The sequence below is a fragment of the Aquila chrysaetos genome, chromosome 5 (genome assembly GCF_900496995.4).
Source record: "Aquila chrysaetos chrysaetos chromosome 5, bAquChr1.4, whole genome shotgun sequence".
In the NCBI taxonomy this organism is placed as follows: domain Eukaryota; kingdom Metazoa; phylum Chordata; class Aves; order Accipitriformes; family Accipitridae; genus Aquila; species Aquila chrysaetos.
This window is the reverse complement of record NC_044008.1, coordinates 7,827,769-7,852,946: the sequence shown is the minus strand read 5'-3', so window position 1 is coordinate 7,852,946 and position 25,178 is coordinate 7,827,769. Positions and strand designations below refer to the sequence as shown.

Sequence of the window (25,178 nt, the reverse complement as noted above, 5' to 3'; positions counted from 1 at the left end):
ATGAATTATAAGTTACTGGGGGTGGGGAGGAATGGGGAATGCAGAAATAGATTAACATTGGCTGATCTTTTAGACTTTTTCAAAATATATTTCTTTGGTTTTTACACTCACAAAGTCTTGTGGGGTGTTCCGCCTTCTTGCAGGCACCTAATTTCTCATAGCAACAGTTGCTGGCTATCAAGGAACCTCTTGTAGGAGTTGCTTGAGGCAAAGCTGTTTGTTGACTGTATTGCAAGAGATGTAGTTAGCGGAGCAGAGGTGTCAGACACATTGTACTGCCTGTTTCTCTGTCCAGCCCATCCATTATTTCCTGGATATATCAGCTTCACACCACATGGAGGAATGCGGCTCTCAGGGGAGTCCTCAACAGAAATCTGAGAGTTGCCCCTTAAAACCGATGATCTTGAAATATGCCATAAGAAAGGGCTTATAAGCTTAACAGGCAAAACAGACAGAGGAGGGCAGAGGAGGGAGGAGTAATTTCTAAACACAGTACTAAACCCCAAGCAGCTAAATGATTTTCTGAAGGTCATGAAGGAAACCTGTGTCCAAGTCAGGAATTTAACCCAGATTTTTTGCTTGGTTCATTGCCTTAGCAGCTGGATGCTTCTTCCTGCCTCCTTAGTCACTGACATTGGTCATTGTAAAGTGCAGTTTTCTTCACCGTATTTGGAAAAGGTGGTAACAGAAGGAGGTCTGACAAAGATTCACGATCAGTGCAAAAAACGTCTTTCCCTCTCCTTTCTGTTGTTGCAGCACTGGCTGTGAACTCAGGGGAGTCTGCTGCAGTTCGGGTTTTCTGAGCTTGCCACACAGAAAAACCCATAAGAGTTCTCTCTGCAAATCTGTTTTCTTTTAAGTAGCACCAATTTCCTGATGCACATGTTTTGCATTTGTCTGGGTGCATGTGTGAGATCCAGTAGCTCCCCAGCATAGTCTCCGTTCTGGAGATCACTTGAGAATTGGATTTTCTTTGTGAAGATGAAGTATATGCTCTGTGGTCTAAGAGACTCAATTTTGTACAGAAAATTATCTGTGTGTCTATGTGGAAAGCCTTGGGAAAGATCCTTGCAGTCTTAAGAAATGCAATATTGCCCTCTAGTGATGATGAGGATGGTCTCATTTGATCCGATGAAACAAAAAGCATTTTGGCTAACCTTCAACGGGATTCAAAAATGGAATAAATGTTCCTGTTTTCTTCTGACCCTGGAATTAATCCTACCGTCACAACTTGGAGAGCACTTGTGGTGGTGATAAGCAGAGAAGGTTCTTCAAGAATCATAGAATGTGTAAAATTATCATTTTTCTCCATGAATTCAGCAGATGGAAAGCCAGCTGCACTCAGAGAGCAGATCTAGTAAGAAGGTTCTTTTTTTTTTTTAATGCAGCATTTTTTTTTTTTTTTGCATTTCTAAAGCCAAGTATATTTTTGTTTGCCAAAGAAAAAAAGTGAGGCAGTTTCAAGGACAGGAGGTGAAACCCAGTGGAAACCAGAAGAAAAATTAAGAAAAAGTTTCATTTTTGTGCTTCATGATCCCTACATTCAAAGGGGGGGGGGGCGGTATTTGGGTTTTATTTTTATTTCTGATTTGAACACTTCTGGAGGGGGAGAAGAAGGGATAATAGCAGGAGCACTTTAGCAGATGAACAGGAAGAGCTCAAAATGTTTCTCTTGCTCTAGTAAGCAAGTAGTTGGTTGTATCTGTCAGGAAATAAACTGTTTTGAAGAGTCTTCAGAAAACACTTAGGAGCACTACAAAGCTTTGACCTTTACCCCTAAGAAGGTTGCATTTAAGGCCCTCAATTCTGCAAATAGCTCAACATGGACAATCCCTCCAGTGCTTGTATAAAGCCCCAGGAGCGTCAGCAGGTCTCTCAGCTCTACTCCCAGACAGCAGGGTCAGGGAGTAAGGTTTCTCTGTAACTGGACCTGCATCTCAACCCAGATTTCTAAGGTATCTCGTTTTTTTAAGTTCCTGATGCAGACAGCATTTCCCTGGCACCTTCCCTATTCTAATTGCCTCTGACAACGCACGATAGTACTGGAATTTATGTAAGGAACATTGCTGCCGCTGTACTGCAACTTAAAGATCACTATAGAACAGGCTGGGCAGACAGATGTGGTTTTTTTCCTTACTCAAAACACAAAGTAAATGCAGAATTCACCTTAATCATTCACTGAACCTATCCAGGCTTTCTCTGTTACTACAGGACCGCACAACATATATGTAACAACCAGTCATTAACTTTGACAGCATCCTGAGCTTTTTTCCCCAAAAGGTCACAAGGCAGAATTAAGGGCTGTAGTTGATTCAAGCCAGTGGCAAAACTCTCATGGAGTTCACTGTCAAAGGATCAAACCTTCAAAGCAGGCAGGACATAGAGTACTGAATTAATTCATATGCATCATGGGCTTTCAACGTAATTGCAAATATTGGGGTATGCAGTGGGTTTTTCTGATACTTGAGGGTTTGGGCTGGTCAGCTTTCTAGTGAGTTCTGAGAAGTCATCTCAGCTTAAAAAAAAATTGGATTATTGGCATTCCCAGCCATCCCCAGCATCACTACTCACGGTACTGGTAAATTGTGTAAGGTCCTTAACTATTGCTGGTTGCTTACTCTGCAACCATAGCCGCTACATGCTAGCTGCTAAAATATGTAAAGAAGCCTTTATAAAATTTGCCTTGTGCAGAGCTGAAGTGGACAGGGAAGGAACCCAGAAGGGGGTTTCTGTCTGAACATTTTACAAGACACAGGTCAACAGCACAGAAATGAGCAGGTTAGGTAAAGGAGTGAAGAAGAAATACTGAACTGTGATGGAGAATGAAGGGGAGTTTACAAGCAAAAGAAATAAAAGATTATTTGAAGTTTAAAAACAAAACAAAAAGATTATTTAGCAACAAAACCATCCACTTGATGATCCAGTTCCTTTGGCATGGCTGGGGTGGTGGTGACTGATCATGTCTTGGAGCATGCACAAGACTCTTTCATCACCCCAGTCTGTCATAAGCAAAGAAACTTCATTTTTAGTATAGTCATCATGACTCCGTTGAACACACTTTTCATGTAATGAGAGCATTTTCATGTTTTGACCTAGTTCCCCCTTGTGTCTCACCTCTCTTGCTTTCCCTTTCAGGTTCTACATTGAAAGCATCTCCTATCTAAAGGACAATGCCACCATTGAGCTGTTTTTCTTGAATGCCAAGTCCTGCATCTACAAGGTAAGGACTCAGGGAGCTCTGGGTGGCACCGGGGTGGGCTGAGACCCCTGGGTCTGCATCCCCTGGCCCAAAATTTACATTGGTCACACACGGACTTTGAGATACAACCTTCTCCTTCCCACCCTCCCTCACTCCTCTGGCTCTACCCTGGCCAGCTTCCCTGTCAGAGACAGGTTCTGAGGTAAAACACCCCTGGAAGTAACGCTTGTGGTTAGCAGGAAGGAATCCGCAGCTGCTAAAATTATAAACTGGCTTGTATTTAGAAGGAAATGTCTGGGTTTGTGTTAAAAAAACGCCGCTGTTGAGCCCCGCTCTGGGCTGGGTGGGTGTCGTTAGGGGTTCCCGCCCGAAGAGGGCGGCAGTGGCCGCGCGGGCTGCGGCGCGGGCGCCATCTTCTGGGCTGGGCGGCGGCAGCGTGGGGGGGGGGGGGGGGCGTGAGTCTGTGAGATTGTACGTGTGTGAGAGAGTGTGCAAGGGAGGTGTGAGAGTGCGTGAGGCTGTGTGAGTGCGAGAGTGGGGGCAGGCGTGGGGGGCTGAGTGTGTGAGGGGTGTGCATGTGGGGCTGTAACTGAGAGTTTGCGCGTGAGTGTGAAAGCGTGCGTTAAGGATGCGTATGCCTTCGTGTTTGTGACAGTGCGACTGAGAGTCTGTGGGACAAGGGGAGTGAATATGTGGGTGTATGTGCATGAGTGAGCGTAAGGGTGTCTGTGGGTATGTACTGAAGATCACCTTGTACAGGAACAAGCCATGCACGAGGAAGTGTTTTTTGTACCAGAAATAGCCCTGCCTGGTAGGCTATTGAAAACACCAGGCTGCTGTCAGCAGCAGTCTAACTCAGAGCTGCCCCTTGCAAGGCACTCTGTGTGCCATTGATAAGGGCGTCCCGGCATGGCCTCCGCTCCCCGCTGGAGTGCCCGTGGCAGAGCTGCAAAACTGATCCCTCCAATGCCACAAACCAACTGTACAAGTGGAAGGGCAGGGTCCAGAAAATCAAGCAGGCCCAGAACCCGCTGAGGTGGAGGCTGGCTGCGTGCGGACTCAGCCAGGTAGGCTGGACGGGCAGCTCGATGTGTGGGACTGGGAGAGGTTTTTCAGCAGCTGGGATTCCCTGGGAGGATCCCTCCTACCTCCCTCTGTGCTGGCAGAGGCCATTCCCGGTGAGTCACCTCCATCTGCCAGGGAGGAAGTGGTAGGAGAAGACAGCTGTAGTCAGGGAGTGATTGTACTGCCATCCCACAACCCCCAGCACGTTTGTGACCTGCTAAGCCAACTAGCTTACACCGAATCTGAAGCCTCACTTCCTGACATCTGCATGGCCTAAAATGCAGCGACTAACTTTGCATCTCCTAAAATGCAAGGTAGAAGCCAGAAAATGCCTTTTTTCCAGTGCCCAGGAAAGAGGCAGGGCTGCTGAGGTGAGTTGTGCAGAGCTTTGCTCTCTGGCAAGGCTGCAATTAGATGTGCTTAGTCAGCCCTCTCCAGCAGCAAGCTCAGTGAGCGTCACATTTTGGTTCCTGGGGAAAGTTCCTTTTTGAAGTATTGCCAGGAAAAGCTTACACTGTTGTTCTTTTTTTGGAGAAAGCTTAATAAGAAGAAGAGAAAAAAAAAGAAGAAATGTGCCTGCAGATCTAGGTTGGTCTATTTTAGTCTGACCTCTCCTGAAACCATTACTTTGCACATTCAAGCTGACTGTCATCTCTATCCAAAAATAGCCCTGCTGGTTTCCCAGTCTCCCATGCGAGTCCTTCCCCATCTGACTTCCAGCCACAGTAAGCTGTGCTGTGCTATTAAAAAAGGCGCTGAATTTGAAAGTTGGGTGCAAAGTCTCTGCTAAAACGCAGGGCGAGCACCCAGCCAGCATGCCTGGAGGATTCCTCTAGGTGTAGAAAGGGGGATTCAGTGTCTAAGCACAGCCAGTGCTCGTCATCCCTGCAGCTAGCGGGTGATGTTGCATGCTCCCAAACCTTGAGAGCTTCCTTGCTGCACCAAAAGTTTCCTTGCTGGACTTTCCATGGATATCTTCACCCCAGGCTCCCCTGCAGCCCAGAAAGACCATACTGGTTATGGTACAAGTGTAGTTCATAACACTATGCTAGCAACTCACACCTTCCCCCATTGATTCTCCAGACACACACCCTCAAATGTCCCTGTGCACAGGGCTGCTCAAGTTGGGAAAGAATAAAACTGAGGCCTGTTTAGTTTGGGGCTGCTGGTCCACTGGGTTGCCAGCTGGCTCTGCAATGGGTGCTGTACTCCTCTGGCTATGCCCACCGCTCCTCCTCACCCACCCACACACCCAAACCCTTGCACAGGACCAGCAAGCCACTGTTGCCCAGAAAGGCCAAGCCACATTTGTACTACCAAACAAGACAGGGCTTGTCATCAGGCACCGTCCCTCCATCAGTCAGGCTGTTTAATTACTAGCACGTTCTGGCACGGGTTTTGGCCTGTGCCAACTAGCCCTGTCCCAGGCATTTGCTCGGGCACTGTTCAGGGATGAGCACCTGTTCCCAAGAGGCAATACAGCTGAGGTAACCCCATCTGGGACCGGGGGAGGGAGGAAGAGTGTTTAGTCATGAGCTATACTGTGCCATGTACCCTTAGGGCCAAAGAACGGGCTCTGGCCCACTTCACCTACTAGCATAGACTTGCCGTAATATCGACATGTGGTTGCAGAGGCTGGTTTGTCCGTGCGATGCCTGGTACTTCAAGATGGGAGAAAGACCAGGCGCTCTGGTTCTACTCCACATCGCCCCTTGCTATAGGATATGCCTGACTGCCCCAGCCTGGCCCTGCCTGCAGCTGAATTGACATCGTGCACCAGCCACTTCCCTTGGCGCACACACACATCGTTGGTGCAGGTGCCTGCGTGAATCAGGCAGTTTAGCTGAACAGGGGAAGGTGTGTTTATTGCCCATAGCAGAGCTGGTCTTCACTCCCCAAGGAGTTGTTGTGAAGGATGTGCTTATTTTAAAAAGCTGGCACTGGTGAAAGCCAAGGACACCTGGATCTTATCCTCTGTTGGGTTCCCTTTGTTTTTGATTTTGCCAGAGACAAGCCAACGCAGCAACTGTGGCTTGTAAATGAGGTGTGGCCATGACTTGGCTGGAGCATGGATCACAGCAGTGATCTATATTTAGATCACTCGTTTCTTGCCAGATGAATTAAAATATTAAAAACAGCAGCTTAAATAAATACAACAGAAAAGCCACCACAGAAGTGAGCTGAACACTGACCCAGTTTACATGGCCACATACGTAGGAGACAATGTAGGAGTTCTAGCTGCAGAATAGAGGCTTAAACAGTATCACAGTAAAAGCCCACTGTCTTCCCAAAAGCAGGGACCAGAGACTCAGGGAGAGCACACTTGGCCACAAAAATAATGCTTGTGCCTCCCATCCCAAGCATCTTTGATGCCAGTTCTGCATCCCACACATTCAGACAGAGCTGTGCCTGGACCCCTTGGTTCTGTGACTACTATCTCAGGCACAGCAGAAGGACCCTGAGACGATCTGATGGCACCATCAGTGTCCTTCATGTGACCATGGTGTCCAAGCAAAATGCTCACAATTTCACCTGACCCTCCAAGACTGCTTTCATCAGGAGCTGGATGCTATAGAATGGAGCACTGAAGATCTACTAAAAGATTCGCTGTCAGAGCTCAGTCTCAAAGCACTCCCAGCCCCAGTGTTCATGGGGATGAAGGAGCTGAAACCAGAGCTCCCTTCCTGCAAGAGGGAATATGGCTCTTTTTACTGTGAGTTTACCCTGGGCAAGTGCCAGAGGAGTTCTGCGGGGTCTTTGACACAACCTCAGTGAAGACAAATTTTCTCATTTCCTTGCTTCTGTGACCCAAGGACAAGGCTGTGTTCCCCTGAAGCTGGGTGACATTTGGGGGAGAAAAAATTTATTTCCCAGACTACCTTTCACTACATCACACAAGAAAATAAAAATTACCTTGATCCTCCCCCTTCCACCTGCCTTCTCCTCTCTCCTCCCCAGGAATCCCTTCATGCCACATCCAGTTATGCTTATTTACCAAGCCATTACACTGAATATTTGGCTTTCTCCACATCTGAGTGGGCAGGTTCTCCCTCACGTTGGTCTCTAGAGCACAGGGAATGCTTTGAAGCCTAGCCAGGGGAGAAAACTGGCACTGCATGCTTCACCATGCAGTAGCCAGGAGGAGATGCACGTCCTTCTTACAGGAGCTCAGACTCAACTCTCTTTTTCTTTTTTTCTTCACCTTTCAAGGAACTCATTGAGGTTGACAGTGAAGTGGTGTTTGAACTGGCTGCATACATCTTGCAGGTAAGCACCCGCCTTCTCTCACTTCATGCTTCCTCCTGTTGCATTAAGTCTTTTGATTTGCCAAATCCAAAATGGCTGTATGGAAGTGTAAGGGTTCCCCCAATTGCAGGAGAAAGATGTCTTTACACAGTTTTCATCATTTATACCACTGCAAAACAGGTACAGAAGGCTCTCAAACCAGACCTCTCTAGGCCTGGAGCAGATTCCACTGCCCAACATTTTGCATACATAAATGTATACTATGTTTGCACCGACACAGGTATCCAAGACCCTGGGGTATGATGTAAAGCCAGAGAAAATCTATGTGATGAATGCGATTTCCTAGGTGAAATCCATATGCAATGGGTTCTTCTCCAGTGACTTGCATTTTTCCCCATGGAGCTTGGCCCTCTGATGATCTCCAGATGCTTCTACATATGCAACTGTCTGTATTCTCCAGCGTGGGCAGAACAGCTTAAAGACTTTCCAAAAAACTTCTCCAGAAAAAAAATTTTCTTTGAAAGTCCTGCTCTTCAGGGAGAGGGAAAGGGTCAGAGAGCAAATTGCCAGCAGCTTTTTGGTTAATCTCTGGTTCCCAAAAAGGAATCTTTTCAGGGTAGTGGAGGTGTTTTTTGTGAAAGATCTCTTTTTAGGAGCATGACTGTGGGAGCAAGTCAGAGATAATTGCCAGGTGATGCTTTCGTACAGTGTAGTCTTAATTTTTTCTCCCATCAGCCATGAAGCTATGAGAGGCCATGTGAGCAGTCAAGCCATCTCATCAGACTGCACTAATAAATAACAATGCATTGCACTTCTATAGCACTTTCCATGTTAAAGAAGCAATTAATGCGTAGGGATTTGAATCTTCATTAAAATCGTTTTGTGTAACAAAAATGGAGTGAAAGAGTCAGGATGGGGGACTCAATTAAAAGCACATTATAGAAATTGCATATTGGCTGTTGGGGGAATACACATCAAACAACAGGCTCATTGTGAGAAGCAGCAATAGGGTTATGAATCTATTGTCTGTTCATCCTGATTAATAACTTGAGTGCTTAGTAATTGTACAACCAGATCCAGATCTGCCACTGTAACCCTTGTTGCTGTGATTGTTTCTCATCACAAACACAGGATGTCACGTGTATTCCTGTAGTAGTTTGATGTCTAACTTAATGAAAACAGTCAAAACAAGCCACACCTCTGCTGTCTGTAACCAGAAATTACTACAAACCATGTTTGTGACAGGATCCAAGCAAAACAAGAGGGACCATACTGCATTTTGTTCTACTTCTCACTGCAGCATTTGGGTCAAAGAACTAAAGTATGGAGAATCTACCCTACAAAATTATTTTTTCAATTCAGTATGCTTATCCCTGTGCAGGCCAGGGCATACCCTTTGGCTTTTGCTGTGTGTTGAACTACAATCATGATATGCTCGAGGACTCCTTCTGAACCAGAGGAGAGCTTGTCTGCCCTTCAGTTCACTCAGAGGGAAATGGGAAATACAGTAAAGGACTGTCAGAACTCAAGTAATTTAGTCTGCAGCCTTATTTCAAATTGTTGTGTTACCAAAACAAATTACAGTACCACCAAAGCTCTGAATTTTACCCCAGCCTCAGGACTGAAACACTACTGGACATGGGCTGACAGGTTTTGCGAGTGGATGGACAGATGTAAAGACAAGAGACCTGAATGCAAAACCCAGTCCTCTAGGCAGTGGAAACTCCCTCACTGCACAAATTACATTCTTGCACTGCGCCTTCTGTGTAGCTGATGGCAAATGAGGTGCTCTAGCATGCATCATATGAAATGCATATTGCCTATGGAAAATGCAAAATGCATACTACATCTATTGAGGAGGGGACTCACCAGATTTTGAGGGTTCACCAGATATACGGTTAAGACTCAGGTACTAATCTAATTACTGGAGTGGAACATTACCGAGCTCTTTAATACCAGGCTGTGATGGTAATAAATAGAAATATCTAGATATGTAAGTAAGGGAGCTAAATACTCCCGCAGACACCCAGCAAGGAGTTAGAGAAACCTGTGTCTTGCATCCCCTTGAAAGCTGACAGTGAGCTAGCTTTTTGAAAGTCTAGTTACTAGAAAATAACCAGAATACTTGTAAAAAGACTCAGGGGAGTTACAGTCTCAGAGGCTGCAAAGTCACTGAGACTTCAGAGATCTTCTATTAATGTAGCATCCACACTGACCCAAAAAAAATTACTCATTTACTAGCATTATTTCCTGCAGCTTCTTGGGTATCCACTAGCAGAATGAGGAATCATCTGGCTCTGTATTAGGCAAACCTTTTGTTTGTTAATCTGCCCAGCTCACTGCATGTATCATGGCACTTGACATTAGATACTGGTTCCAAAAAATACATGAGGAATCAATTACAACAGGAAATTGCTGCTAAATGAATTTTGCAAATGGAAAATCTTGAACAGCCGTTTTCTTAATTTTTTTTCTCTTTTTAATGATCTGTTTTTAATTTTTCTTCCTTATTTTACAGGAGGCAAAGGGAGATTTTTCAAGGTAGGTGAACTTAAAAGTTTTTGCCATTGTGTGCTGTGAGAATGAATCTGGTAAAATCACTGTGTGAGTGATGCGACTCAGTTGTAGCTGTGTAGCAATAGGAATGCATTCCTAACATAGATATCGTGTTTCCTGAAATCATTTCTTCACAAAACACAGCCTTTGACCAGAGCATGCCTTGCGAACAGCATTGTTTGTGACTTTGTTGTTGACAAATCTCTTTATATGCCCATGAAGTTCAGGAAATAGACTAGTCTTCGGAAGGAAATTACTAAGGAAATGACTCTACAATCACTGCTATATCACAGATCCAGCCAGAGGCAACATTAAAATTCCATCACTAATTGATATTTCAGCTTGAATTTGGACAGAGTTCTCAAAATCACAATTTAGATAATTGCTTTTGTTGAAGTTCTGCTATCCCTTGAGCCAAATCTTCGGACTTGCTGTAAGAAATTCAGAGAGGTGACTGTGCTTGGTGTTTCAGAAGACTGTTAATGAAATGCCTACGAATTTTCATTTAAGTTGGCAATATCTGCCAGTTACACTTTAGTAGCAACCAAAGGTCAGATGGCTGGCTGATGCCTCAACCGAGAAACATGGAAGTTCTTCTTCTGAAGCTCAGGAGAACTGTCTATGCTAAAAATTTAACATACTCCATATATTACTTTTGCTGACCTGAACTTGAGTTCAGCTGGAGGACCACAATATCCATTGAAGTTAGTTTCAGAGAAGAAAACAAGGTGTGAATGGGCAGTGAGGTTGAATTGCCAGATGAGCCTTAAGAGGTGTCTTAATTTTGTCAGCATTGAGATACACTGAGAGAAGACTGTAATGATACTCTGTGCAGCCATAGGAGGCTGTGAATAACAGGCAGGTTCCACCTTCTGGTGGACTGGGACTTCTAGTCAGCTAAAATTGAGACAAATCTGTAAGAAGGAACAATGCATTGCAAATATTGCCTGCCCGTCGTGGAATCGGAGATGACATAAGGTAACCCTTGCTAAAAGGAAGTTTAAATTCTCCCTTATCATTTCTCAAAACCTTAATCAACTTGCAAAATCCTGACATGCATCTGACCACAGAAACACAAGTCCAGTCTTGCTTAATTTTTCAGTTCCGCCCAATTTGGAATAACTCAGCTATCAGCAGTGTTTATTTAGGGGATACTGGAGTGCATGCGGCTCTTTTACTTTTCAGTCTGGTTTTCAATGCACTGCCAAGTGCTTAGCCCAGAAATACTGGGACCAAGCAGAGTTTTGCCATTCAAACCTGTGATAAACCACATCTTCCACTGGTTTTGCTACAAAGAACAATATTTAATGTTTCTCAGAATATCTTGGACATGATGAAAACAGACCCAGAAAGTGTATATTCAGACTATGAAACACAGAATAGAAAGGAATCAGATGGCTCAGAGTAATAGGACTGAAAGCATTTTATCTTCAAGTATCTGTTTCCAGACCAGAAGTGGAAACAGCCGGTGGAAAGCATCCATCTACTAAAAGCTGTTTGACGTACCTTGTAAAAGGAATGGTTGAGTTTATCACAGTGCTTTTCTCTAGGCCGCAGAGAAATAAGGAATCTTCTCTGAGAGCACAGAAGATACCTCAACACACGGTGTTAATTGCTTCCCCCACATTGGTGTGGCTGTCATCACCATCCCCATTAAAACAGTTAGCTCTTAGTCCTTTTCACCTGTGAATCACAATGGCTTAAGCTGGAAGGGGGAACCCTTACATCCAAGTCAGGTAGAGAAGTGGTGTTGTAACAACTTGCTGACACTGCCAGGGATCTTAATTTATAAATGGGCTTTGGCGGCAAAGCAATCTGCCATATTAGTGGATTTTAAAGCCTATTCTTGGAGGAGGGTAGAAGAATGCTACCCCAACCCTCTATGGCCTAGGAGAAGACTTAGCATCTCCAAGGATGTCTGTCCAGCAGCTCCTCTCTAATGTGCACTGACATAGGTTTATGTGCTGGGTGAGATTCAGGTGCTACTGAAGTCAACATGAGGTCATTGTGGTCAAGATTTTGCTTGCTGAGATTTGTGGTTATTCGTATCAGGAGTGTAAAATCTGGGAGGAAAATCAAGCCCGGGGCCAGCCAGAGGAACTGCAGATGGAGACAAATGTTCTGACTTTTCTTAGGGCTGAAGTTAGCTTCAGTGTTTGAAGTTAGTTGATGTTGAAATGCTGTTTGAAATAGAAGTGGCTACTCTTTGAAACAGAGAAGCTCTGCCGTTGTGAATGTCTTGCTGCTGAGATTTAAAGATAATATGTTGTGCATGGCAGCATACATTGCGTGAAGGTTGAACTCTTGAACTCCTGCTTTGTTTTTGAAGAAATAAGTTAATTCTGAAGGGTTGCGTGCTTGGAACGCAGACTGCAGATTTCCCACACCTGTCGTGTCTACTGCCACCAGCAAATTTATAGCTTGTGAGACTACAAGTTTCTCTTTGGCCCTGATCCAGAAAAGTGCATAAGCACTGGCTGGTTTGTAGTGATGGGAGAATTGCTTTTCCCCATGGGACCCTTCCTATGAGTCACCACCGATCACCTCAGGTGCAGGGATAGCAAATGCCAAATTGTCACAATTTCAGCTGCGGGTTGGCACCTGCCCATGGTGGCCAGAGTGTGGTTACCTCCAAACCCCACTGCACCCAGGTGGTAGATCACAGGGAGCTGGTTCAGGACTCATGAATGCAGCTGCTACTCTGCTTTTTGGGGCTCATAGGAGCTCAAAAAACAGAACTGATCTTACAGACTCTAGCAGTCAGTTTTCTACCCCTGTGAACTGATGCATCTACAATGACAGCAGCTCCCACTGCTGTTTTTGAGGAAATAATCCCATGCCTCAGAATAATGACTGTGCTCATAGTACTGCTTTTTTCTTTCCCCAAAAGGGGCTTATGTGCCATTCCAAACACATGTTCTACATCCTTTGGTAGGTCATCATCATGCATGAGTCTCTTATCACTGATTCTTGGCACCTTGGAGTACCACCTAACTCAGACATCACAGTGACTGCCCAGTGTTTGGTAAGCCTGGAGAGCACATAGTCCGAGTCACCCTTATCTGTGTTGAACTAAGATGCCACAATAGCCCTGACAGATCTGTTCGGCACCTAGAGCAAGCAATTTGACTAAGCCCATTTCCATTTCTAATATGTGTTTCATTTCGAAAACAAGCCCATCAGAAACCCTGAGCTCCTGAACCCATTTAGATCAACTAAGAAAAGTATTTCTCAGTGTTTGCTGTAAGTAGCCTGGTCCAACTCAGTGTTTTGCAAGCAGAGTTGTACGAAGAGCACATCTCTTAGTTGATACAGATTTAGGCAGAGCGAGGTTTAAAGTAAAAAGTTATTCTCCTTAAGAAGTTCCTAGTCCTCTACATTAAAGGAGAGTGGTTTTCATGTTATTTAAAAGAATCCCCAAATGCTTCAGCTGACAATACTGAAAAAGGTTTACATTTAGGCTGGGACATTACACTGAATTTAGGACAATTGAGTATCCCTGTTTAGCTGATTCTCAGGTTGAACAGGACACTTAAGATTGGATCTGAGCGTTTTGTTATTAGCTGCAAAAATTTTTACTTCAAAGGCACAGAATCACGTGTATAAAGCTCCTAAACTAGTATCCTGCAGACAGATGTAAAGGTTATTGCCTCAAGTTAATCTTGCTTCTAGTTGGGAGCTGAGTCACACTTGGTTCACAGAGCATGGACAGGACAAATTTAAATTCCTTAGATGAACACAAATCCTATAGGTGTGACTCTCTTTAGGCCTACATAGAGGAAGGAACCAGGTTGCCCTGGCTAATTTGGGGGGGAGCATAGCATATTGTTAAAATAGTTTAGATTTTTCCCCTAAATTAATCCTACCAGCTTTAGAGTCCAGTCTGACATTGACCAAAATCTTTGGGAAACTCACACCAACTTTAGTTTTAAATGTTCAGAATCCAGCTCAACCTTAAACAGTATCTATGTCAAAGCAGCTGGAAATAACATATACTGATCATTTGTCCCTCAGTTTGGGGAGGGGAAAGAAAAAACCCTAAGTCAAACAAAATCCTGAACCATTGCAGCTAGTTCCTCAGACAGGCTCTCATTGCTAGATTTCTTCCATTTAAGCAATATGAGACATTTCGAATGAACTCCAAGTATCTCCCAGCAACATATGAAAGAATAACAAGGGAGTAAAGCAAACGGCCAGTTTCCTGTTAAGCAGAATTTCACAATAATTTCAACGTTTGGGCAGATGGCAATCTAACATAGTTTCAGGCTTACTTTTCTTTCTGTGTAACCAAGTGACACTGAACCAATCAGAATTTTTTAAGGGGTTACAAAACCCAGGCTGCATTCTTGCAACCTTATGTAGAAGATCCTGAACACTGTATTTCAAATGGTACCATTTAATCTGAGAATCTCAGACACTGCATTTCCTCTTTCATTCAAGAGAATGAATTACCACGCTGAGAAGAGTTGATAATTTTAACCTGCAGTTTTGTTTTGTTACTGATCATTGTTATTACACATGCTGGAAAATGTATGGATTTCCTGAGACAACTGCATATGTAATCCTGCTCAAAATTATTGCAGCCAGTTTGCAAAAACTTGTTTTTCACAAAATGCTTATGAAGTGGCTAGATAGGCCTTTTACCCCCATGTGTAGATAGAAATACTGAGATGTGGTGACTAATACATTTGGCCAGTACTCATTAAACAAGCAGTACCAGAACTGAGAGCAGAACTCCAGAGTTCTGTTTTCTGGGTCCATTCTCCATTCAGTTGACCTTATTTCTGGATATCCAACGAGCTTTCAGGATCCCATGCAGATGGCTTCTCCAGTTCAGTTTTCATAGTTATTCAGTATTTTAAATATTATAATTTCCACCATAGCACAGGAATAAAGTAGTCTAGAGGACACAGAGAAAGTGTGTTTGGAGCCTTTCCCCTGTATATTAATAAATCTGTATCAAAAGCACCCTTCCATATATAACAACCCTGGAGTTGGACACTTTTGAATATAAAATAAATGCAGCACAAGTGACCGGATTAAACAAACACTTTCTAAATACAGTAAAAAAATAAACACACTGAGATATTTCACTAGAAAGAGCGGGAAAGGCAGTAAGTACAAAGCCACTTGTGATCCTGCTGGAAACATTTTAAAAATTAAGGGGTTTGGTGTTTTAAAAGGAGCCAAGAGGAAAGTGACCTCATGGCCACTAGTTCAAATGCAACCTGAGTCATTATTTTTTTCCTTTTTCTTGGTTTGACATCCTTTTGGGAGTCTAAATTCATTTGTCTTGAGACAAGTCTTGCCAGAAGACTCAGTGAATATATGGACCACTGAATGAAATACCTTTTTGTTCCTGGAAGTGATTACCTGAAATACATTTGGCACTTTGAGGTTGTGAGGCACTACCTTTATGGTATTTTCTAGGTACTGAGCCGAAATGCTAATCCCATCCAACAACATCACTAAGAATGTCTTTTTTTCTGATTCCTAAAAGACTTTTTATCACAGTGCAAGCAAGCTTTGCTCCTCACTGACAGAAAAGACAGAGCTGACTGGTGTTAGCCCTTTCTCTTATGGGAGCCACTACAGATTCAGGCATTTTCCCAGACTCTCAAAGATAGTTAGTCACCACTAATCTTGCCCTATTTGACAGTTTTCTGGGCTCAGAAAGTCCCTGTTTGGAAATTACTCCCTGTTTTCCCAGAAAAGTTTTGGAAATTTCTCAACTTCCTTCTATGAGCAGCCAGCCTCAAAAAATCTTCACTTGAGGGCAGTGACTGCTGCTTGTGCTCTGATTGTGCTCCGTTCTATTTTTTTTTCCTGTTTCTTTCAAAATGTCAAAAAAACTCAGTAAGAGCTGAGTATGCACGTGCTGTGGAGGACACCTCTCTGGGCAGACCCAGTAAACTCTGTAAACAGCAAAAGTTTGTTTTCTAGGCTGTCAGTCACAGAACAGAGCAGCCAGATCAGCAGATAACACAGAACAGAGCAACTTCTTGTTCAGACTTGTGGAGATATTTACCTGCCATGGAAGAAAAAATCTGAATAGGTTTTGAGCATTTGCACTTACAAAGGAAGATCTATCTGACGGTCAAATGACCATGAGATTTAGGCAGAAGTGGGTGTTCAAAAACTGTTTGTCAAGAGTCATTTGACTTGGCATATGAGGTGCTACTGAGTGGTTTTCTATGTGCTTAGCATGGAAGTAGTTGCCTTAGTCATTTCTTGTAAGTGCTGTTCTACACATCTTCACTCTGCAAAATTTGAACTTAATTGAGACTTGGGCATCTGTGTCATAGATTTGTCTTGACTAGAAGTTGTGGTCCTGTTTTAAAACTACTTAATTGATTGTCAGGGAACTACCATGATAATAAATGCCCGCAAACATACCCAAAATGCCTGCTCCAGGATTTACGTTAGTGGTTTACCCTATGGCCCAACCTAGCAATTAACCTGCAAACTCCAATTAAGACAAACCCACCTAGGTCTCAGGCAGAGCCTGCTGCTGGCGTGTGCAAATGGAGAAATGCTGTGGGAAGATTTTTACAACTGAAGCAGTATCACATCTCTACAAGCCACCATACAGACTGTCCCAGAAACAAGAACAAAACTCAGGGTGACCTGGCACGTCCAAGGGCTCCTTGGGCCTTTAGCAGATGTTAGGATGGCTGTTCTACAGCTGGGAATGCCAAGACTACCTGTCTGCCTGGTTAATGGCCCTGCTGCCCTACAGGAGAAGCCAGGGGGCTGGGAAGTCTGGAGCTCTGGAAGAGTTATCTCTCTCCACAGCTCCAGGACAGCCGCACTTTTTGGCAGGATAAAAGGCAGGGTATAAGAAGGCAGAAAAAAACTGCTATTAAGAAGTAAACCAATAAACATTAATTCTTTGGCACTCCTCAGTGTCCTGTCTGGCCCTCTTGGCTGTGTATTTCTAGAATTTTAAAGGTAACAGCAACACTGCCTTCCTTCCCAGGCCTTTGAGGTTTTTTTTTTTTTCATGTGCACACAATTCCTTCTGTGTTTAACAGTGGGAATGGAGGCATTTGGGGTTTGTAGAAGAAAATCCCATGGTTTCATTTCATCTGTGAGAATCTGCCTCCTGTTTCATGAGCTCTCCCTGCTCACTGGTGTGCACTGATGCTGCTCCAGCTGGCCAGTGTGGCCACTAGAGGTTGCAGGGAGGAGAATGTTAGTGAAGTGGTTGGGCCTGGTCCCACGGAGGGTTTTGTGTAGCATGGCAAAAATTCAAGCTGGAGTCTTATCAATGAAGATGTGCAAAGGCCAGGTCACTGGGGCAAGAGGCTAAGAGCAACCTGTGATGCTAAGAAAGTAAATCATTACTTTTTGCAGCAGGTTGTAAGGCATTAAATAAAGGTGATTTATTGCAGCTGAAAGCATCACTTTTTCTCTGTATGAACTTGTCCATGGGACTTTCTTCAATGAAATGTGACATGGTGGCTTTTGTGTCCAGTCACTGGTAGGAAGTGCTTCAACATAACCATCTGGGAGAGCTTCTCACCAATTTTGATAATAGAGGGAAAAGTTAACTGGGCTGCCATAAAACAAATAAAGAGAGAAGAAAAAGGAAACCCCAGTGCCTTTTGTTAAGGAGGAACAGATGTAGAGCTGTAGCAGCCTGCCAGCTAGGTCAGGTCATATCAAATATTGTGGTTGTTTTCTTGTAGCCTGATCTTCCTTTTGAACTCTCTTTCAGCAATGAAGTTGTAAGGAATGAATTAAAGAAGCTGCCAGCCCTTCCAACACCGGCACTGAAGGAGCATCCTTCCCTCGCTTACTGGTAACGTATCATTCTGCTGAGCAGCTTTGCAATGTCTTATGCAGGACCTGGCTCTAGCAATAAGTGATCTGAGAGTGGAACTGGGATGCAGGGATTCCTGCCTTCTAGCTCTGGGTCTGCCACTGACCCATTGCATGATTCAACACAAGTAGAGCTACCACTGTGGGCCTCAGTTTCCCCATCTGCCAAAATGGCTGCAGTAATGTCTGGCCAGAAAATTCATTGTAAACATGTAAGTGTCCTGATGAAATCAAGAGGCCTAATGTTCCATGTCCTTTCCCAGCACTTTGCATCTGTGCAGTTTTCCCAGTTTGAAATGTCAATGTTTTGCACTGTTCTGTGTTACTTTTGAGTGATTGAGCTTCATCTTGCAAGTCCTCTCTGTATGGTATAGCTGAACTGAAAGGGATATAGTTCTCCTTTTATACAAACTAGGTAATGTTCAGAGGTGGAGGATTGGGAGCTCTGTCTTTATTGCACTGAAAATTAAATCCAGGGTAGGAGCAGGGTCACAATTAAATTAATGTGTATGCCCCACACATAGATTCTTTGTGCCACCCTGCCTATCCCTTTTATCTGTGCAAATAGGAAAGAATTTGGGGAAAGACTGTTCATTAATGGGGAGATGCTTTCACTTGATTTTCTGCTTGTTTCTCTTTCATGTTTGCCTTTAAAGCATTAGGCTATAAGCCTGGGGGTGGGAGTGAACTTCTTTATCTGCTACTTTTTTAATTTCTGCATCTTGGTAATCTGAGGATGGCAGGGGGAAACAAATCGGTTTGTAGTTTATGATCTCAATTCTTCCCTTTGCCAGGAAGGCCATCCACTTTTCCTAGCATGGCTGCAATACTAGAATTAGCTGCACCTCATGTCAAGCCATAGGCAAGCTAGTCTGTAAGGTCTCCTAATCACTTTCTGAGCACATGAGGAGAGACTCAGAGTCCCCAGCTGAGGTTAGGAACACTAACACAAAAGCTGTGGATCTTCAGAGTCTCCTGGTGTTTCTGTCTAAGAACCAAACCAAAACTTTATGAAAAATTGATAAATGTAGGCTGCCATTTCACTGGAAGAAGAATGGTCTCCCTCTTTGGAGTAGCTCTTTCCTTTTTCCACAAACTAATCCACACATTGAAAAGCAGTGCATTTCCAGCCAGGTCGGTGGCCTGGTCTGACTGACAGACTGGTAGCTCAAGCTAAAAGCCACCACAAGAGCAGTGGTGGGAACAAGTAGCCATGGACAGGGAAGGCAAATTTGACCCTTCAGCAGCAACATGGACTGAGGTCTTATTAAAGTGCCCACGTAGCCTTTGCTTCAGTTGCCTGTGATGGTATCCATACACAGGAAAGCAGTGACAACCCAGGCTGCCTGTCAGGCCCCATCTGCCCATCAGGATCTGTCTGCCCCCACTGTTGGGAAGTGTTAGTCAACATGCCTGTGTTAAGGACTTCTGCTGGGAAATGTCAGCGAGGTCTGGGACTGCCTCTGTCCGTAAGACGCTATCCTTGGGTTTGGGCCATGTTCAGTCACCTGAAGCAAGAAAAGCCGTGTAAAAACCTCAAGCTCAGAATGCGAGTATTTACCGTTATACACAAGGTACAGCACTTCTTGCAGCTATACTTAATTTTGTGCGAGATCATATGTAACTGAGAACAGGTCGCAGGTTGGGAAGCTGGTTGTTTCCAATGGGGTAATAAAACCAGTGGCTACAGTCCTGTGACTCCCTTGTAATTTCACTTCAGTAACCAGGTCTCAGAGACCTCTTATACATCAGTAGTGCATTATTTTTTAATGGTGGCTTTTTCATAAACACCCTCTGAAATGCTGAATGCTCACAAGAAGAGGCTGCTGGTCAATCAGACAAAAAGCCTCTGAAGTACAGATCAAACTTCTGTGATGTAAGAGAGCAGATTTTTTAAACTGTTTTCTTACACTTCTGCATCTCATGCAGATTACACACTGGATACAAATTTCACCCTGTTCTTTTCTGTATGTAATCAATTTGTGACTCCCACATAGTCCAGGAACCAGGGCCTTGAGTTGTGGCTTCTCTTGCCCATGCATGGAAACAACTGACAGTATTTATTATTTTACACACAAAACTAATCATAATGAGACAGGAGAGAACCTGTGTTAGTTCAGAGCGCTCCTTTCCAGCCATTGTCATTGCATTTTATCTCAATCCAGATCGTCCCCAGCAAGCCAGCCCAGTACTAGGTTACCAGTAAGAATGCAAGGAGGAGATACAACAGCACAAAAGTGGGTGCTAATATGGGATTTTCAACAGACCTGGGGGAAGATAGACTCCTTCCAGGTCCCAAGAGATTTTGAATGCAAGCTTGTTTTTAGCAACCTAAAGCATCGGCATTGCGAGAAAATTCACCTCTGAAAATATCAGCTGAAAATCACTACTTAGTTTCTCTAATACAACACAGACCTGAGGCTCTGATCCTGCTGTTGGTCTATTTGGCTCTAGAGATGCTCTGCTGGCTTCAGTGGGATAGCATATGACTGAAAATAAAGATGTTAGTAAGTTCAAGAATATAATCAAGATGGACAAAGGTTAGAAACAGAACAACAGTAAGGTGCAGCAATGAGTGGACAGCTATTTAAAACAGCTCAGTGTGCTGGGAAGAGAAGGGGGAAACAATTACCTTTGAAAATCTGGATCTGATGATGAGAAACTCTGGCCCTGCATTTGCTTGCAAGTTGTCTGCTGTCCAGTTCTGTAAGCTGCTGGGACAGGACAGATTTCTTGGTAGTTCTTAAGATCTTTATCAGAGTTGTCTGCTGCAGGATATCACCCATGTACTAATTTTTTCAGCTTTGGGGGGAATGTTTTATGAGCTGGCAAACAGACGGTAGTGTTTCAGCAGCCTCCATGTCTCCACATTAGTTAAGCATCCTCTGTCAGCCCTGCGTTATGAATGAGTGTCTGTGTCACTGACAAAGCAACAAGCCAGAGCGGGGGAAAGGAGACGTCAGCTGGTGGTCCAGGCAGTGTCCCAGCACTCTCCCAGCTGTCAATAGCAGCATGGCAGCCGCTCAGAGATGAACAGCTGAAATGATAGGGGAGAATGTTTATAAGCTCTGCTAATGCTCCTTCTGACCCGTGAATGATTTTGCTTGTTTTCCCTGGCACATGCTGGGCTTACCCCTCTGTCCCAGAGCTGGAGGCAGAAAGTGACCTCTGTGCTGGATGATCCTTCTTGTGCAGGGAATGAAAAGGAAGTTCAAAGAACCGTTAGAGGAGAGACTGTCAAGAAGCTGGGGTGGGATTCATCTGACCATGAACATTTCTTCAGTGTAGACCTCTTCATCTGAGCTAGGTGCCCTCAGGTCCCTTTGCTGTCAGGATGAATTGTGCTCTGGAGTATCTGTTTCCTTCCCCAAAGTGTAACTATCTCCATGCTGTAGGAAGGTGAAAGGCAGCAAATCCCACTCCTAAATATTCATGGCTCGATTGATAATTCAGGCTTTAGTTTTTTTGTCCAAAAGTAGAAACAAGGATGATATTTATCTGGCACTTAACGTCTGTAGACCTCAAAACATTATACAATGGAAAGGAAGATCATCACTATCCTAATGATGCAGTGGAGGTATAGAGAGCTTTGCCTGCATTTGTTTAAGGAGAACTGGGTAGAGCCTGGACTATCCCACATCTTATAGTATGTGTTGAGAACATCATAACTTTATTCATCCCACTGTTCAGGAAGGCTCCCTGATATCTAATCTGTCCTTTTGAAGGAAATGGGCCATCGATTGACTTCCCTACCCAAGGGAAGGGGTATGGTCTGGGAACATCATCCATTATTTTTTAATAATCATTTGTAAGAAAGCAGAGCATATCTGGTATCACATTAGGTAATCATCTTGTAGGTACATCTGTCCTTTCCTTGAATGGCATCACTATGAGGGCTTGATCTGTACAATAAACTGCACAGAGTGGAAACGAAAGCTAAGAGCATTTTCTACTGGAGACACTCCATTGTTTTCTGAAAAGTCACTCCTGGTTTGTTCCTGTCTGAGACAGAGAGGAATTGCATCCACATGTAATCGTGGGTTTAAGAGGTAATTTCAAAGGGCTGTAAGCCCTCTCTGTCTATCTTTTTTATTAAGAATGATGGTTTTTGGAGATCTTCCAGTACTGAACACTCATGTAATTCAGTTATTGCTCCAAAAGTAATCCTGTTTATGATAATCATGGCAGGAGACCCAGGCTCTGCCTTCATGTGCACGCCCATAACATCTGTGGTACTTGCTTGGATCAGTGCGCCGAATATGGTTTCATAGCTGTTGAATTTATAGCTTACAGATCATTTTCTAAGCATTAAAATTATTCTGAGGGATTTGATGGGAGAGCTGGACCATTCCTTTACCCATTTAGTTTGTCACTGACTCAATCAGCACCCTGTACCCGCTGTGGCGTGCTGGTGGGTCATTGCTTCACCTTGCCCCAGTAAAAGCCCTTTTATTTTCACAAGTGACTTTCGAGGGAAGTCACTTGCGAGTGAGTTAGGAAAGCAGTTACTCTCAGACAAATTACAGGCTTGTGGGGGAACAGCTGGCCCTGCTGACAATCCAACAGACCGTCTACTTTGAATTGCTCTGTGCTGTCTACACTGGTGTTTCTGGTCCTCTCCCTTCCTCCCTGCATTACCAGGGATGGATACACAGTCCTCAGCTACCCTGCGCCAGGCCCCATGCCCCATCTGTGCACAGCACATCTTGTCTGTCATGTCACAGTGCAGTTTGTCCTCCTTGTGATGTCACAGAACAGAATATCCTGTGTGTGATGGCACAGCAGGCTCTGTGTGGCCTCTACCTGTGACATCACTGAGATCATTATGAAGGCTGTGCCCAGCAGGGGCAGGGGAATTTCTTTCTAAAAGAGATTCTGGCTCCACGCAGATCTCTCTGGCACAAGGATGCAAATGGGGAAGGCAGCAATGAGAAGATGCAGTTGTGTTAGCAGGACTAGTGAAACACTTCACAGTTTTCCACAAAATTCCCCATGGACATTTCTGAGCAGTTGTGGTGAGGTCATCTACCAGACCATCCCACACTGCTGTGCTCCTTCACAGTGTCTAGCAATAAAAATAGCTTCAGTTCTGCCTGGGGAAGGATTACTGCATGGTGGACAGCCATGTGGCTGCCTTTAAAGGCTGCATTAGGGGCCCCAGATGAACCTAGGAAATGCAGGGAGGAATGCAAGTTCACATTGGCCTGCACCACATGCAGTATGATGGCATTAGATAGACACTTGGTACTTCTGGAAGCTTATGCAGTGCCAGGTGGGGAGGGCACAAAGGTGGCATAAAGGTAGTTTAGGTTTCCTTTCTCCTGGACTGGCAAGGTCTGTACAGTATCTCAAGAGGACTCAACAGATTCCTTATCCTTGGTGTTGCAACATAAAGAGCAAGAGATTGGGTTTGAACCTGAGGACTTGAGTATTCTGTCATACCAATGTAACAGAGCTGGTCCTGTGGGCATTACATTGCTGGAAGTTAGAGAAGAACCAAAGTCAGACCAGTCTGATAGTACCAAGCTTGGAGGCTGTGGTGACTTGCATGGCTGTAGATTGAGAGGAATGCCATTGAATTGAAAGGAGAGCTGTGTGAACCTTCGAAAGGAGATCATTGGCTTATACTTTGCTATGCTGTGACCTTGCTAGCACAGCTGATCGTATGCATCAAATAGCTCTGGTTCTGTGCTCTTCTGCTACCCATTCACTGGAGAAGAAGGGATGAGATTCTTTTAAAAGAGAACTTACAGATGTCCCTCAGTCTGTCATTTGGGTCATGCTGATCTGCTCCTGGATGCTTCCTCTCTAGCGTGTATAGGTGAATGTCTCAACACGCATTTACCAAACACGCCCAGAACTGTTCTCTGACACAGAGGCCCACTGGTGTGGAACACTGTCCATCTATACCATGAAACTCTCTTAGTCTCCAAAGCAGTGTTGGGAATGGGCCCTGGCCCATGCTAACTTCCAGTGCATAGCCAGGAGTTGCCTGGGGGGATGCAAGTTAGTATAACCCAAAAGTATGCAAAGGCACATCACTACTTTAACAGTAAAGGGACCCAAGTTTGAGTGTCGTGGAAACTTTCCCTGCCACTGTTTAACCTGCTGTTATAGACATTGCCTCTGTGTACACTAGGAATTTAACTCCCTGCTGAGAGAGATTTCTCCAGAGTACTTCCACTAGTGCTCCTGTACATGGTTTTGTGCAGTTGCGGTGAGGAGTAATTTGTGAGGCTTAGGGCTATTACTGGCCACCAATTTCTGAAAGCTTTGTTACCTTTCAGAGAACTTGGTGGGCTTGGAAAAAGTTGCACCAGCTAGGGCAAAGCAGAGCTTGAGCAGCTCCAACAAACGTCTGTTTGCAACACAATGTAATATCATGGGCATTGTTTGTAGATAAGTAATGCAGAGAGGGAAAAGTCTGTATGTCTAGATACTGTGTGAGAAAAAAGGTTCTTCCAGAAAGCCAACTCCTAGAAAAGCTTTTTTTTTCTCAGTCTGTGAGTTCCCCTTGTTTACTCTGGGCTGCATCAAATCCCCTCATCTAACACTTTTGCTTGGCATCTTTTGATTCCCTCAGTCGGTAGCTATGTTAACAGAAGTATCTCTTTGCCTTTTGGCAAGATTCTTAGTCATGATGCTGCCATTATATAAAATATCTAATTTCTTCCTTTCCAGTGAGGATCGAGTCATTGAACATTACAAGAAACTAAATGGTCAGACAAGAGGTCAAGCAATTGTGAAGTAAGTGAAATAAGAGTGACTTCTTGTGACCTTTGTTTTATCAGGAAATACTTATACTGGACTGTAAATACAATATGTAACTATGTCTCCCACCTCATCTAATGCTTGAAGTATTTATGTACTTAACTATTTATTTATTAAAGCATTTTTCTCAGATAATCCTCTTCTTAGCTTCTCCGACACATTATTCTTATGTGTTGTTTTGCAGTTACATGAGCATTGTAGAATCCCTCCCAACATATGGAGTGCATTATTACGCAGTAAAGGTACGTGCTACAAAAAAAGAGTCACTTATTGAATTAAACTGTTGTTGGAGAGGGAGGGAGAGAGGTACAAATAACCATCCTGCTTTCAGAATACAATACACTGCTACTAAAGTCTGTTTGCACTTCCTGTGGTCGGATAAACTTATTTTGACTGTGTAGTGAATGTTTGGTAAATACAGCTCCAAAGAGGAAAATCCTGTTCTTGGAGATAAAACTCTTGCAGTCCTATTGTGCTGGAGATGTTCCGTCCACAAGCAGCAGCAAGCTCTGGTGAT

The 25,178-nt window shown here is 44.1% G+C and overlaps 1 protein-coding gene across 10 annotated transcripts in view; it reads left to right on the top strand.

Moving 5' to 3' along the window:
• FRMD4A (FERM domain containing 4A) overlaps positions 1–25,178 on the top strand; it is a 385,243-nt gene that overhangs the window by 300,811 nt on the left and 59,254 nt on the right. For all 10 annotated transcript variants that reach the window (XM_030013270.2, XM_030013272.2, XM_030013269.2 and 7 more), the window contains 6 exons: positions 3,136–3,220; positions 7,475–7,531; positions 10,029–10,051; positions 17,787–17,870; positions 24,572–24,637; positions 24,846–24,903. In XM_030013270.2, the coding sequence (XP_029869130.1) occupies positions 3,136–3,220; positions 7,475–7,531; positions 10,029–10,051; positions 17,787–17,870; positions 24,572–24,637; positions 24,846–24,903 (373 nt within the window). The remainder of the gene's footprint in view (positions 1–3,135; positions 3,221–7,474; positions 7,532–10,028; positions 10,052–17,786; positions 17,871–24,571; positions 24,638–24,845; positions 24,904–25,178) is intronic.